At 32.8% G+C, this 17,711-nt stretch overlaps 1 protein-coding gene across 1 annotated transcript; it reads right to left on the bottom strand.

Annotated features, from left to right (window-relative positions):
- Nucleotides 1–10,382: 10,382 nt before the first annotated feature.
- Nucleotides 10,383–17,447, bottom strand: LOC132735294 (prostaglandin G/H synthase 2-like; the record flags this gene model as incomplete). Its single annotated transcript, XM_060722233.1, is given in 7 exon segments — nucleotides 10,383–10,907; nucleotides 11,787–11,931; nucleotides 13,114–13,400; nucleotides 13,775–14,021; nucleotides 15,916–15,999; nucleotides 16,657–16,835; nucleotides 17,304–17,447. Coding segments are annotated over 7 exon segments (1,445 nt in total), but the record flags the coding sequence as incomplete, so codon positions are not given.
- Nucleotides 17,448–17,711: the final 264 nt, after the last annotated feature.

Genomic DNA, 17,711 nt, shown 5'->3' with positions numbered 1-17,711 from the left:
GAGTATTTGAATAACAGTAAGGAAATAAGTCATACACAAATGGTTTCACTATTCATTAACTTGAGTTGCGGAAGAAGTCACTTAACCGAAGTATGAGTACTGTCATGTATTTTTCACTGAGATAATAAATACTTAATAGGATTACAATGACTTACTATCTGATCTAAAATTGAGATAGAAATTATACATGTTTTCTTCAGTTGTTATAAATCTAATAATAAATATGTCTCTGTCACCAATTTTAAGTGTAGTTCTTCTAAATCTGGAGTTTCCTTAAAAACAAATGAGTAAAAAAAAGATGGACCACCTTTGTTCAGAAAGGACCACCTGAATTTTGGATCCAGTGGTCCGGCATACCACCTGCTGAAAAAGTTAGTGTCGAGACCTGATTGTATGCACAGATTTCCCAACTTTGTTCCCCTTTTCTCTCTATTGCAGCCCTCCCTCTTTTTACCAAATGACTGATGTAAATGTTGTCAAGCAGTTTTATTGTGTCGCCTTGAAAAAGGCAACATATACGGTTTACTTTTGTCAGCGTCCCCTTAAGCTTGTCCAGAGCGTAAGTCAGTCATTATAAGTCGGATTGACTGCATGCTTCTGATAATGACCCGAAGTGCAATGCACAAGAACTGGTACTCTGCACTTCTTAATTTTTGAGTTATTGCCCTTTGTTAATTTTCATACTTTATTTCTGTCCATGCCATTTCTCCTAATGTATAAAAGCTTTGGACTTGAAGCTTCAAAGGATGATAGATCTCATTAAGAAAAAGTGCAGTGCCTAAGAACCGTTACTATGCATTTCTTATTTTTTGAGTTATTGCCCTTTGTTAATTTTCATACTTTATTTTTGTCCGTGCCATTTCTCCTAAAGTATAAAAGCTATCGACTTGAAACTTCATAGGATGATAGATCTCATTAAGAAGTGCAGTACTCAAAAACCAGTACTCTGCATTTCTTATTTTTTGAGTTATAATTGCCCTTTGTTTATTTTCATACTTTATTTTTGTCCAGGCCATTTCTTCTAAGTATAAAAGCTATGTACTTGAAACTTCATAGGATGATAGATCTCATTAAGAAAAAATGCAGTGTACAAGAACCGGTACTCCTTTCTGCACTTCTTTCTTATGAGTTATTACCCTTTATTAATTTTCATACTTTATTTTGTCCGCGCTTATAATTTCTCATAAATTATAAAAGCTATGGACTTATAAATTCATAGGATGATAGATCTTATTGATAACAAGTTTAGTGCATTCTGCACTCCTTTTTTGAGTAATATTGCCCTTAGTTAATTTTTATGTTTCATTTTTGTCCTAGCCATTTCTCCTAAACTATATTGTTCACAAGGCGACACATCCCTCTCGTGGAGTTCTAGTTTAAATAAACTTGAACAGGGAAGCTTAGGCGCATTACCGGGGCGTCCCCGGGACAATACCGGCATCACCCATAGCTCAACCGTGGTGAAACCAGTGATGGTTGGGATGGATGGTGATGAAACCGTTTGTAGGCGGGTCTCGAAGGGATCAACCAGGAATACACCGGGTTAGCATCTGCACTTAACTGTATATAGCCTGTGTTATATTGGGTACTGCACCTGGCCTTGGCTTTGTTAGAGATGTGTAAACGCAATTTGATTTTTTGGAAAAACACCATGGAACACTCCGGTTAAACAGTTTGAGACACAGTAGCAATACCGTGGCTATTACAAGGACAGTGTAAATGGAGCTTTAATGGCTTAATTTGACAGCCCAATTATAAGTTTAAACCAAATCTGAGCTGGCTTATATTTTTAGCTCACCTGTCACAAAGTGACAGGGTGAGCTTTTGTGATCGCTTTTCGTCCGGCGTCCGGCCGTAAACTTTTACTTTAAATGACATCTCCTCATAAACCACTAAGTCAATTTCATCCAAACTTCACAGGAATGTTCCTTTGGTGGACACCTTTAAAAATTGTTCAAAGAATTTAATTCCATGCAGAACTCTGGTTGCCATGGCAACCGAAAGAAAAACTTTAAATATCTTCTTTAAAAAACCCAAAGAGCTACAGCTTAGATATTTGGCATGAAACATCTTCTAGTGAGTGCCTACCAAGATTGTTCAAATAAAAGCCCTAGGGTCAAAATTGGCCCCGCCCCAGGGGGTCATTGATTTTCCCTTTATGCATATAGTAAAAACTTAAAAAATCTTCTTTTAAAGAACCCTGGCATAGAGCTAGAGCTAAGATATTTAGCATGAAACATCTTCTAATAAGTGTCTACCAAGTTTGTTCAAATAAAAGCCCTGGGGTCAAAATTGGCCCCGCCCCAGGGGGTCATAGATTTTCCCTATATGCATATAGTAAAAACTTAAAAAATCTTCTTTTAAAGAACACATAGAGCTAGAGCTAAGATATTTAGCATGAAACATGTTCTAATAAGTGTCTACCAAGTTTGTTCAAATAAAAGGCCTGGGGTCAAAACTGGCCCCGCCCCAGGGGGTCATTGATTTTCCCTATATGCATATAGTAAAAACTAAAAAAAAATCTTCTTTTAAAGAACACAAAGAGCTCTAGCTAAGATATTTAACATGAAACATGTTCTAATGGGTGTCTACCAAGTTTGTTCAAATAAAAGCCCTGGGGTCAAAATTGGCCCCGCCCCGGGGGTCATTGATTTTCCTTATATGCATGTGTATAGCAAAAACTTAAAAAATCTTCTTTGAAAAAACCCAAATAGCTAGAGTTTAGATATTAAACATGAAACATCTTCTATAAAGTGTTGAGAATTGAGTACCGCTCAAGCCAGTGCTTGGGGGCGTGAGGGATGTTGCACTTATACATTATCCCTCATGTACAGACTCAATCAAACCGAGTCTGCAATTCTTATGTTATTTTGTTGTGATTAATGCTTCTGAGGGATCACTTTGTTTCCAGAATTTTGTACTTCACAACAGCAGGTGTCAAGTGCCGTGTGGCAGCCGTAAAAAGTTGCCCCGAAAAGACGGTGGGGGATATAGAATTAGTCTCCATCCGTCCGTCTGTCCTTCCGTCCACATTTTTGTCCAGAGCATATATCTCAAGAAGTATCAATTTGAAACTTCATAGGTGGAGATATCAACTTGAAACTTCATTGGATGATAAATCATATCTAGGAAAAGTGCAGTGCACAAGAATGATAAATCTACCCTGCATATTTTTTCATTATTGCCCTTTGTTATTCTTCAATCTCATTTTTTGTCCAGAGCATAACTCAAAAAGCCTTTGAGATATCAACATGAACCTTCAAAGGTGGATAGATCTCACTCAGGAGGTATGCAGTGCAAAAGAGTGATAACTCTACCCTTCATAATTTTTGAGTTATTGCCCTTTGTTATTTTTCATACTAAATTTTTCACCTGAGTGGAGCATATCTCTGAAAAAGTCTTTGAAATGTCAACATGAATCTTCATAGGTGGATAGATCTTTTTGAGGAGGAATGTTGTCCGCAAGAATGATAACTCTATCCTTTATAATGTTTTAGTTATTACCATTTGTTATTTTTCAAACTTTTTGTCCGGAGCTTATCTCAAAAAGTGTTAGAGGTAACAACTTGAAACTTCATAGGTGGATAGATCTTATTGGGGGAGCAGTGCAGCACACTAGAATGATAGTCTACCGTGCACTGTTTTTTTCAGTTATTGCACTTTGTTATTTTTCATACTTTATTTTTGTCCAGGGTATAACTACAAAAGCATTTGAGATATCAACATGAAAGTTCATAGGTGGATAGATGTTACTCAGGAGGTATGCAGTGCAAAAGAGTGATTATAAACTCTACCCTTCATAATTTCTGAGTTATTGTCCTTTGTTATTTTCCATACTAATTTTTTCACCTGAGTGGAGCATATCTCTGAAAAAGTCTTTGAAATGTCAACATGAAACTTCATAGGTGGATAGATCTTATTGGGGAGGAATGTTGTGGGCAAGAATGATACCCTTTATATTTTGTTAGTTATTGCCATTTGTTATTTTTCATACTTTTTGTCCCGTCTTTAATGGCACAAATGTTGACTACACCATAGCCTCTGTAACAGCATGCTCAATGGTAAATTTCCTGTTACCATGGCAACGGGGGGATGTCTCAAAGAATTTAAAGAATTGTCCATGGACAAGTGTTTCAATACTCCATGGACACTGTCCATGCTTATATCCATGGAAATCCATGGACATTCTGTAGCCGGGAAGTTTCATTAGTATTGAAGCATTTTTCACAGTTTCATAGCAGTTTGAACTTGTTACAGGAGGCTTTTCAATGAAAACGGCCATTTTTCGCAATATGCTCATGGGGTAAAAGGTTAAAATGCGTTTCACGGAACATGCAAACTTTCCGTAATGATGGACAAACTTCTATACCGTTGGTAATTGACGCAATTATCAAAGCCCAACCACAATAATATTACATTTAAAAGGTGTTGAAAATTAAACTTAAAAATGAAACAAAAACGGATTATCATCAAAATTTTGTAAACTATTTCAATTGATGTTATTTAACTGCGTCCAAACGCTATTTTTTCTCAACGTTTTGAGATGACAAAGATCGATATTCGGACTTTTTTTTACTGTAGCCAACAAGGCGATTAATTAATCTCTAAAAAGTAAAAATACGAAGACAATTGCTGTTTCTTGGTTAAAACCCTCACTTAAAGTCATAAAATAACATATGCATTTTCGACTTCCATCTTACTTATTTTGAAAGTGCCGTACGGCTAGCCAATACAGTGTGTCCTTGCTAGTCGTACGTGACTCACGTACAAGAACTTTTGGCTAGCTGTACGGGCCCGTACGGCTAGCCACTTCCTTTTCTTAAATAACCATTCATTGTGTCTTTTATGCAAAAAAATATCCTCAAATATTTTCGAATTAAACTAATCTCCCACAGCAGCAAAAAGACCTCTCGCATGTTTCTTTTTAAAGAAGCAAACACTGGTTCTATATCACTATCACTATCTTGCATGTTTTTCAATGTTGTCTGGTTGGATGATACTCGCCCTTCATATCCCCTGACCATTTCAGTTTCTTGTATAGGGTACGTGAGCATATTTTATTTGAATACTTTGCCAACCTTCAGAGTTTTCTTGTACTTTAAAAAAAAATTGAAATAACAATAATAACTATAATACAATAAAAATGTTTAAATGAGAACAATCATCCGATAAGTGTATTCGTCTACAAGACTCAATATTATACATAATTATATATTATGTTGCATCCAAACTTAAGCAGTTTTATTTTCAACATTAGACAGTTAAGTGGTGTGGACGAATGTTTAATGCATCTGCTTTGCTGGCCATGTATATGTGCTTTTTTAATAAGTCAATCTATTTTTTTAGTAAATCTTTAATTATGTCTATACTCTAGATGTTAACTATTACTGTTTTAATTAATTTATATATTTATTATTATTAGTATTATTATTTATTCTCACTTTGCGACATGAATCATACTTAAATTGTCAGCTCATTCTATACTACAGTAGTTTATCACTTTTTAAACTGTCAGACCCTTCAATACAATATGTACTGTGCACATCATTATACTTTGCTTTAATTTGTCATCTAACTGTATAGTTCTTCTCAAATCTTGCTACTTTTATTTCATACCTATGCTACTAGCTCTAAATGTTTTTACTTCTCGTAAATATGTTTTATTGTCGGTATATAGTTTATTAGTTAATGTTTCTTGTAATTTGTAAACCCACTTAAAACAAGAGCCCGGTTTGAGCCGGGTGATGCTCCCCAAATAGGTTTTGGACACAGGAAAGTACACCTCTTGTAGTTTCAGAGTTATGTCCCTGGAAAAAGTTCAAAGTGCAATAATTCCAAAATTAGGCAAGGCAGAGTTACTGTTCTTTGCACTGCACTTCTAATCAATGTGATCTATCAACCTACAAAGTTTCTTGATGATAACTCTTATGATTTCCAAGTTATATCCAAGACAACTTCAAAAAGTAAAAATAAACAAAGGGCAATAACTCCAGAATTAGGCACTGCAATGTTATGATTCTTGCTCACTGCACATCTACCCATTGAGATGTATCTACCTACAAAGTTTCATGTTGATTTCTCTTATAGTTTTACAGCTATGTCCTGGACAAGATTTTTCTAAAAGGGGAGATAATTCAAAAATGAGGCTTAACAGTTATGGTTCTTTTGCACTGCACCTCTACTCAATGAGATCTATCTACCTACAATGTTTCATCTTGATATCTCTTATAGTTTTAGAGTTGTGTTCCGGACAAAGTTCAAAGTGATAAAATTAACAAAGGGCAATAAGTCTAAAATTAGGACAGAAAGAGTTATTGTTCTTATGCACTGCACATCTACCCATTGAGATCTATTCACCTACAAAGTTTCATGTTGATATCTCTTATAGTTTTAGAGTTATGCCCCAGACAAGATTTTTCTATAAGGGAAGATAATTAAAAAACCGGGCAAAATAGAGTTATGGTTCTTTGACACTGCACTCCTCCTCAATGCCCTCTACCACTGTATGAAGTTTCAACAAATTATCTCCAAGGGTTTTCAAGTTATGCTCCGGACAAGACAACAGACGGACAAGGCGCCGACTATATGCTCCCCCCGAAATTTTTTGGGGAGCATAATAAAGTACATGTAAACCCTGTCAGAGAAATGAGCAAGAAAATTATCTTAATTTGTTGATTAAGACTCTAAATTTATGCGCTCTAAAGTAAAGTATTTCCGTACCTTTTCTTTTCATTTGACCCCTTATCATCTCCATTATTCCAGTTCATCCATATATCCCTTTTCTGTCATTTTTATTTTTGTAAGTGCATATCTTAATGTTCTTATTTCAGTCTTTTAGTTGTCCTTATTAAATTGTTACAGTTAAAACTGAATTTAAAATAAGCAATGAATTTGTTGTTTGTGGTTTTAGTTTGTCCCGTTTATTGCGATACCATAATGTATGCCATGCCTGTCCTTGTGGAACTGGCTATTTTGGATATACGTGCGTGTGCGCGCGTATGGATTTGTCTCTTTATGTGAAAGTTGCTAATCTTCCTTTGTTGGCCTTCACACTTATATTGTGTTTTCAGTGATAGTGAAATTGTTCTTGTCTTATTCAAACGCTTTATTTTGACCAATTGTTCTTTATTTCAAGGTTGTCTTGATTTCTAAAGTGGCTTTTTTTTAATTTTCTGAAAATTTATTAAAGCTACGTGCGTAATAATTTATGAAAATTGTACCTCCTATGAAGCAATTTCATATACGCATTGTTCAGCTACAGTCATAATTGTAAACGACTTCACAATATTGAATATCTTGTTCAACAGGATCATATTTTCCTAACATGTTCAATGTTGGAAGCTTATAGAAACCCCCGTTTATCTGCTCCTGGGACTAACCAGTACTACAGCAAAGTGAATAAAGCTTCTTGCTCATTTCCCTGACGGGATTTACATCCACATGGCCAGCAAGGCCAACGCGTTAACAACATCCGCGCCACTTTTACTATTTAATGTTGAAAATTTCAAACTTATGAATGTAAGAGATATTGCGCTTGTCATTTTTCGAATGAACACAATCAATCAACTTGATTTTCATGTAAACTCTTTTCCTCTGTTTCAATTATTCTTATGGGATTCCTCATTTTCAGAATTTCTGAGATTTGGGCGTGACTCTACTGAAATGTATTTCTATCCAGACATAAAGAAAAGAAAAGAAAACAAACATGGAATTAATAAATAGAAACACATATTTACTTCAAACAAAACATAAATCACAAAAATATTTTTACACATAATCAATTATTCACAACACTTTTCGTAAACAATTGAAATATTTTTTAAAAAGTTATGTACATTTTGTAAACAATATATGTAGTAATTTGAAATAGATATGAAGAAATTTATAAATTTATTGTTTTAACAGATCTTAATATTCATATAAAGGTCAAACACTATGCTTATTCAAGGTAGTACATAAAGTGTATTGAAACTGAGGGGCGTGGGTTCAAACCCCAGAAGGGGCAACTTTTTTTTTCTTTCTTTTTTTTCTTTTTAACATTTTTTATTAATCTCTCAGATCCCTAAAGGAAGTAAAAAGTGTTTCATTTTAATTATATAATTTTTGTATGTATTTATGTACTAAATAATGCCAAATTTAATAGCAAATATGATACCAGATATTTTCAAAGTTTAATAAAATAAAAAACTACACGGTAAAAGTATTTTATATTTTGCAAAACCAACCAATATACATTTAAGAAAAGTTAGGCAAACTTTGAAAACAGCCCATCATGGTGGAATTTAAAAAAGGCTTTTGACACATGGAAATGGTCAAATAAGTGTGTTAAAAGTGGATGGGATAGGGTTACATTTTTATACATATTAAAAACATTTCGTTTAAAAACAATCATTTTGCTTGTTTAATTTGTTACATAAATGTGATTATTTGTTTCTTAACAATGAGCAATAGGAAAACAATTTTCATAATGATGATATTATAGATTATTTAGAGTTTCCTCATTTCTGAAAAAAGCCCTTCTAATGGCAAAGTTTTAGTTCAGAAAAATGTCCATAACTCATAAACCACACGCTAAATTTTGTTTAAATTTTGCATACAGGTGACATTTAAGGCATATAACTGTCCTATGTTGTCAATTTTACAGTTCCTTATAGTGCCCATTAGGGGTGTACTACCTTAAAGCCACATGACTCCAGATGAGCCAAAATACTTTAAGAAAATCAACCTTGAGAAAAATGTACTAACATATTTAGCAAAGTACAATATTCACAATTCAACAAATAATTTTCCTGTTTTTATGCAATTAATGACTAATTTTGAAATATTTATCACTATATTTCTGCTGTGTGCCTTAGGCAGTAAAGGCTATTTTGACATATTCTGACCTAGTTGTGGTAATTTTTTTTTCCGCAGACTTTAAGTACTGTTTGTAATGCATAAATTGATTTCTTTTTATTTCACTTGACAATATTTTACTTTTAATTGCATTTTAGAAAATTTCATGAAAATGAGCATGAATCTAGAGGCATGCTGCTTTAAAATTGTTGTGGTGATGCATAAAGTAAGTCTCTGCTACTTGATCAGGTGACAATACCATGATTTTGTGACAATATCATGATTTTTATCTGTTGGTGAAATGTTTTTTAAAGCAGCACACCTCAAAATGATTTAAGTTCTACAAAATAATATAAACTGTTCAATCTAGTGTACAAAATATGTAATTAAACACATTAAATCCAAAAATAATTTACCTTTAATCAGTCAAAAATATATGAAAATCATTATCCTTCTCAGAATGTTAAATTTATTTAATAAAAATTGTAAATTATATTTATTTTATATACGTAAAGTTTGCAAGCTTTAAGTTCCACTTGGATTGTGAACATCTCAAAAGCAATATATATATTTATCGTAAGTTTTATTATTTTTTGAATATTTATTTTAATCATCTAAGGATGTTTCCCTTTACGGCAATCACTATATTTTTAAATAAGTAAAGTCATTTTGAGGTGAGACTTTACCCTGTTTGGTTTTCAAATGTAATTTTAGTCTTATGTTTTAGACTCGGGATTTTCTTTGAAACGCATACCAGATGACCAAATTGCGAATAATATTCAAAGGAATCAGCTCTACAATTTGCAGGCAAACACTTGAATATAGTTTTCAACAATCATAACATATTAATAGTATGGTCTACACATAGATATTTTATCAGTATGACAATTAAAGTAATTAAAGATGGTAAATTTCAATTGTATGATATTCAAGAACGTCCATACAGCTCTTTGTGCATCTTAAACTTTATCACAATGGAGAACCATTATAAGTACATGTTTCATTAAACAAAAGTCTTTATTTATTTTATCACTTTTAACTTGTTTTATGTACAAATATTTATTGACGGGTGGACGTAGTATTTTAGTGGTATGGGGGATTGTGAGTATCAAAATTAGACCTTACACTCTTTGAAGAAATGAACATTATCTGACATTAACATACAACCGTACATGAACTAAGCCTGCAACATTTTGCCATATTGGGTAGCCTTGACAGCCCCCCCACTCCTCTGAAAATCACCCCCATCCCCCTCTACTTTTAAACTTATGCTTCAATTATAATGCATTTAATTCAATAATAATGCATTTATTGTTGCATTTTAATTAAAACATAAGCTTAAAACTACATTTAGCAAATTTGCAAACAAGTTGTGGGGGGGAACAAGTGTCTATGTCATATTTCCGCCAGGGGATCATGTAGGGGCACACATGTTATGATGCACAAGTCTCTAGAGGCACTAGTGTCCTAATGGGCCTGCGGGAAAAATGTCCTGGTTTGTTATTCTCATATCAAACAACACAATGTCTTTGGTTACATGTATTGTGTTTGCTTTGATGCTTGACAGCTTAAAATGCAATAACATCAAGCCCAATATGAGGACTGGTACACCAAATATTCTTAATGAACTTTCATCCTGGACTGGTTCCAAGATATTTTCTAGCATTCAGAATTGGTCTGTGATTTGATAAATTTTTTCTCTTGGAACACTTGTTACAATTCACTCTTTGTACAACTTTGGGTTTCTTTGGTACAACTTTGGGTTTCTTTGGGAACTTCAAATGAGATCTTTGGACAGTTTACCATATTCTTACAAAATAGTTTCTCTAATGTAGCTGTTTTCACTAAATTAAATCCCACATCTCCGCCAAATGTTGATGGTTTCCAATACTGAGGACTGCATATAGGTGCAGATAGAAGTCCTTTCACAGAAAATGGCCCACCTAATTCTATCACAGTTGATCCAAAGATTGCTTTTGGTCTAGTTTTTTCTACAACAATACCCACATAGAATTCTACAGCATCTATATCTCCATATATTTCTTCCAAGTCTTTAGCTACTTCAGTATCTCCTGAAATGATAAAGGAATTAAATGTAAATAAAACTGTAAAGAATAAATTAGAGAAAAACTAAATCCTTAAAGAAAGTCCAGCCACGACAAAATTGAAAATGTTGCAGGCTCCTTTTGATTGAGCCTGTTCATGGACAGTACTGGAAAGTGCAAGTTACGTCCGCGCATCCTAGCAGCGGCTTAAGCAGAATTCAACATTTAACACGAAAATGGTGAAGTTTTGAGATTTGTTCATTGATAACTGCGGAATATTCATATGACTGCTGAAGAGACATTTTACAACATGTCCTTTTTCTAACAGTGTAATATTTATATATTGTATTTGGATGGTTTACAAGCACACAAACTAAACAAGACCCAAAGGATGGTTTATATATTTTATTATATGTGTTGCATCTAAGTATAAACTCACATTTTATCTGCAAGTAAACTTATATATAGTAACAATAACAATATTTGATATCAAAGGCGTGGCTTAATCTATCTTGCTTACTTCAAACAGGGCCAATAATAATCTAACTTTAATCCTCTTTTTTATTTCCTATTTTTAAATCAAATTATAAATGTTAACAATAATTGTTTTTGAAAACAATATAATTGCAAGGACTATTAATTTGGTTACTTATTTTCAGAGTTGTAACCTTTTGTTTTTTTGTTTTTTTTACGTTCTAACCTAAAACCTCCTGAATAATATAAATGAACTTGTCCTGCATCTGTATTTTGAACTTTCCATTATCAACTTTGGGGGTATCAAGAAGATGAAAATTTAAAATTGGTCAGCCAACAGTAAAGAGACTGGTGAGTTTGCATGGTTGTGCAAACTGAAAATTACCACCATATATTTGTACACAAAGACTATAAATTATAAAAACAACTCACCGGTCAAATCTTCAAATGTTTGATAAGGTGGTAAACCAAATCTTTTTCTATATTGATTAAATGACTGGTATCTAAGGGACCTTCCATGTAATATAGTCTGCTTGGCTACAGGAAGGGTGTACTTATTGTGATTATGATGAGTAAACTGAAAATAATAAATAAAATACATAAATAACATAGTCCTTCAAATAAAACAAAATGACAATAATTTACTTTATTATATACTTATAAATGAAATATTGAGAAATATTGATGAAATAAAATGCGTATTTTCATTTTCCGTATTTTCACTGTAAAAATTTATTTTTCACTGCAGTGAAACATATTTTCCGTATTTTCACTGGTGTCTTGCCGGATTACTTTCTTTTAAATTCTGCCAGTATACAAAATTTAAGGGAAAGTCTTTTACATTTTAATGTCAAAAAAAGAGAAAAATGTATATAATAAACAGAAAATTCAAGTTTTTTCTATAAATATATGATTTATTTTCATCTTGTGGCATGAAAATTACCATATTTCACTCGTGGCTACCGCCACTCATGAAATATTTATTTTCATACCACTCGATGAAAATAAATCATGTATTTATAGAAAAAACTTGAATATCCTCTATATAAAATGATGTTTTTGTATCACAAACAATTAAAGTTTCATAATATCAAGCATATTGTTCAAAGGAACATGTGCCCCCAAGGGGGATTGACCCTTGTGACCTTTAATCACATGACCTCTAAAAGGTCAACAAGATGCATGATCCTCTAAAGATCAGAGGCTGTAGGTGGAAAGACATGTTATTATCAAAGTTAAATTTTAGTGACAGACAAACAGACAGACAGTCAAATAAACAAACAGACAGACACAAAACAATATATTAATTCTCTCAATCTATTTATCCTTAGCTGGCTTTATTAGTATAAGGGGAATTACTTTTGATGCACTTCATTGACTTTACATCAGTTTACCTCCCTTGGATTTATTTACATTTTGTAATTTTGTTCATATGACTTTATACAATTAAAGGTAGTAATAAATATATTAAGTTAAATGTTTTAAATTACTAAATATGACCCTAATAATACTTTAATATTTCAAATTTCTAAATATGGTAAGACATTTACTTCAATATGACCTAAGATGACTTATTAAGGCACCTAAGTAAGAGTCATAAGCCATTGTAATCTGCCAATGGCTTGGTTGTTAATGATTGGATACATTTCTGATCATATTACTATTCATAGTTCAAATTCATGTAAAAGTGAATACATAATTAAATAGTTTTTTCAAAATAATCACAAACCAAGCCGCGTAAATAAAAATGTATACTTACAGCGCCGGCTCTCTGATGAACGAGCCCGTCAACAAAATCTCTCATTCCATGTTTTAACACTATATCAGGACGGAAGAGGAAGTCTTTTACTGTGTAAACAGTCCCAGAGATGTTAAACTCCTCCGGCATCAATGGATGCCAATGATACATGTGATTAAACTCGGCAGTAATTCGGTTAGAATACTGATGAGACTGCCCGAAAAGTAGTTCCGGCTTAAAAGTCAACTGGTAATTGTAATTACTTAAATGCTGTACATAGTTTTCTACAACAATCTTTATTGTTTCACCTGGAAAAAAAAAGAAAAAGATTTTTTTACAAGAAATCTGTTCATTTGTTTATCATATAAAATGGTCTACATAAAATTGTGACATATTTTGCAGCTTTAACCACTCTACCTGACTATAAACTTAAATGTTTTAATATATGAGTAGATACCTTTAAAGTGCATTGCTCTATAATGAAAGGTCTGTGATATACTCAATAAGTTTCTTGCTCAAGGAAACAAATGGCTTGCCTCCCAATGGGTTTGAACCCACGTGGCTATATTTATCTACCAAAACTGCTCGCAATTCTTAGATTACTTGAATGATGAACTAACCACTCAGACATGCTGCCACTAACAATAGATGACCAGAAACCTTTTAAGTTAAATAATATTACCTAAAATAATTAATTTGGCAGTTTGAAAAAGTCTTTCATCATCCCATTCTGGATGCTCTCCCTTTAATATATCACAGACACGATTATGTTCCCTCATCCATATTGTAGCATACATAAATAGTCCGGGCAATAAACCAAAATCTTTATGTCCGAGGGCAAACTGTATTTCCTTGGGTACACTTGGAGGATAATGCATTGGCACATCCAAATCTTTGAGGTGAAGGGGCCATGACTCTTCATTTATTGTCTGTAAGAAAGAAAAAAAAAAACATGTTACTTATATTTCACATCAATTTTCATGAATTTCTGAAGCATCAATTGTTATTTTTTCACTTTTTTACAGTTTTGTATTAAATGTTTAACATAGTATATCATATCAATATTATAACTTTTCCTGTTTGTACAGCTTCTTAGAATCTAAACAATTATTTTGTTTGTTTATGGTGTTTAAGGTGTTTTTTGTTGTTTTTACTTATTCTATTTGACATTTTTATTCAGAAAATATGTGTGTTCCTGATCGCATATTCTTGTAAAACATATTAACAAATAACTCAAGTTTTAAAATATTTTCGAAGAAAACGGACCTTTTGCAGTAGTTTGTGAATATCAATAATTTAATTTTCTTTTCGTTCTATTGCCATTATAACTCAATTTACTGTCCTATGAAAATTTACAAGTTATTATTTCAGGCACCAACAATAACAGGCTATACTATGTTGTTGTCACTTAACTACTAAGACTAGACTAGCAGACAATAAGAGCATGTTTAAGAATGAACATGTACTCAAAATTTATGAATATCAACTTAAATCTGAAAAATGTGTACATGCACTCAAAATCTATAGTTTTCAATTCATACTGGATAGTAAACAAGAACTGTCGGAGGACAGTAACGCTCGACTATTCGAAAATTTGTCACAAGGGTGTTTCATTGAGTATAATAATGCTTACCTATATGAATACATAAAATTGTCCGAAAAGGTACAAACCCTTCAAGTTTCAATACATTCCCTTCAGTAGTTATGGAGATACAAGCTTACACACAAAAACTTAACCAAGAATTTATGAATCGAAAAAGGGGCATAATTATGCGAAAAAGTAAATCAGAGTTATGGGACTTGTGCCAATCATCTTAGATAATCACAGACAACAAGAGTGTGAAGTTTCAATCCATTCCCTTCAGTAGTTATGGAGATACCAGCTTACACGCAAAAACTTAACCAAGAATTTCTAAGTCAAAAAAGGGGCATAATTATGCAAAAAAGCAAATCAGAGTTATGGGACTTGTGCCAATCATCTTAGATAATCACAGAGACCAAGTGTGTGAAGTTTCAATCCATTCCCTTCAGTAGTTATGGAGATACCAGCTTACACACAAAAACTTAACCAAGAATTTCTAAGTCGAAAAAGGGGCATAATTATGTAAAAAAGCAAATCAGAGTTATGGGACTTGTGCCAATCATCTTAGATAATCACAGAGAACAAGTGTGTGAAGTTTCAATCCATTCCCTTCAGTAGTTATGGAGATACCAGCTTACATACAAAAACTTAACCAAGAATTTCTAAGTCGAAAAAGGGGCATAATTATGTAAAAAAGCAAATCAGAGTTATGGGACTTGTGCCAATCATCTTAGATAATCACAGAGAACAAGTGTGTGAAGTTTCAATCCATTCCCTTCAGTTGTTATGGAGATACCAGCTTACATACAAAAACTTAACCAAGAATTTCTAAGTCGAAAAAGGGGCATAATTATGTAAAAAAGCAAATCAGAGTTATGGGACTTGTGCCAATCATCTTAGATAATCACAGAGAACAAGTGTGTGAAGTTTCAATCCATTCCCTTTAGTAGTTATGGAGATACCAGCTTACATACAAAAACTTAACCACAGGGACGCCGACGCCGACAAATGGGTGACTGCATTAGCTCGATTATTCTGCGAATAGTCGAGCTAAAAATCATGTTTTCTAAATTTATAGTCATTAATTCAATACTGGATAATGTGGACAAGTACTCAAAATCTATATAGTTACCACTTCAATACTGCATAGTATCTGGACATGTACTCTTAATCTACACTTATCAATTTAATACCGAATAATGTTGTCAACAAACAACAATATCAATATTGCACAAAATTACCTGCATTTTTAACTTGCCATCCCCAAAACTTCTTAACATATTTTCTACATGTTTATTTTTACCATATACATGAGATACATCCACCTGAAAGTAAACAATAAACCTGTCATACCTAAAATAATAATTTTATAACCATTTCCCTGCTTAATTCATGCAATGGACAATGCCCTACTTTGAATATAGGACAGTTCAATTATAGATAATAAGGGATGTTAGTTTCCAAGAGCTGTTGGTAAGAGTCAGCAGGCTCGACTATTCTCAGTGCTTGATAGTAACGGAGCCTTGTTAATGTAAAATTTTGAAAGGAAAGAAGCTATTAGTTAAGAGTCAAACATCACATCCTGCCTGACTTTATCATGCTGTAATGGCTACTATTCTAAGGATAAAGTAACTTGTATAGACTTCATTTACATTGTATGATTAAAAATCAAATCTTGATCATTTAATTGGTGTAGTCATAACCTCAATTGGATACTTGTCTTTGTTAAATTAAATCAATAAAGATGATCGGATTATATATATACCTAGATAATATCTATATTATATATGTAAATGTATATGATATCTGTATATTTGTTTCTATTATAATTGTCAAATGAATAGTAAAACTGTCAAATGCACACAAGTGGCTTACTATCTGTATTGGTACTATAAAGGGAGCTTACTCTTGGGCTATCAAAAAGAAAGAAAATCTCTGTAAGTATATGAATAATAAGTATATGTATAAATGAGAGCAATTACCCCATGACCTCCCCACTGGAAGCCAGGACCTCGTTCGAAATCTGTCTTGAAGAACTGGTGCGTAAAATGTTGTGCAAAAAATGTGAACAAAGCATTAGAACCCCGCGGGTCAGGTTTAAACTCGGTACGCTTCATTAGTTTGTCTACTATCATGCCGGCGTCTGGTAGTTCTTTGGCTCCTGAATGAATAAAAGACACTAAATTATGTGGATGTTTTGTCAGAATTATTTTAGAATTTCTTGCACAAAAGGTCTTAATGTTAATATTGATAAACTGAACATGTAAGATGTTGAAATAATAATTGAATTATAATATTTGTTTTCTGAGAATCAGAAAAAGTCTCAAATTGAAGAGGTCACATATTCAATTTTTTCAGATATTCAATAAAAATAATTAAACTTTAAAATTTACTTCATAATTTCATAATCTGTGTGCTCCAGCTGCATGGAATAATAGAATCATAGAATCATTTAGTTTTTTGTTCATTTAATAGCAAGGATATAATATAATAAAGCAAAAATTGTAATATTGAATACAGAAATCTTGAATTGAATAAAAGGATCTACCTTAAATAACATTAAAATCATTCAATTTATAAGATACACAAAATTAATTGTCCATCGAAAATAAAATAGAAAAGAACTTACCTACTACACCCAGGGGTGTCGGACAATCTTTTGGCACCGGGGGCAGGGCACGTGCAAAGTACGATCTGTTGCCGTAAGCCTCATAAGTTATATAATCATGCTCCGAGGTATATGTGGCCGGAGAATCAACCATTGCACCACGTACTGTAGATTTATTAAAAAAAGCTTTATAACAATTACACAATTATCATTCTAAATACAAGGGTAAAGGGTTCAAGCCCTACAGTGGCCATGATATATCATATGATACCACTATCACACTGGTACTGGTCAAGTCTAGGAACATACTCTGGAGTGAATCAAGTGAGCTTCACATAGTCATCAAAATCAAGTCAAAATATAATTATAAAGTCATCAAAATCAAGTCAAAATAAATATATATATTATGTCTGAATACACAAAATAAAT

The sequence above is a fragment of the Ruditapes philippinarum genome, unplaced genomic scaffold (genome assembly GCF_026571515.1).
Source record: "Ruditapes philippinarum isolate M1 unplaced genomic scaffold, ASM2657151v2 ctg12302_1_1_1_1, whole genome shotgun sequence".
NCBI lineage: Eukaryota > Metazoa > Mollusca > Bivalvia > Venerida > Veneridae > Ruditapes > Ruditapes philippinarum.
The sequence above is the reverse complement of the archived record's forward strand: the minus strand, read 5'-3'. Positions and strand labels throughout refer to the sequence as shown.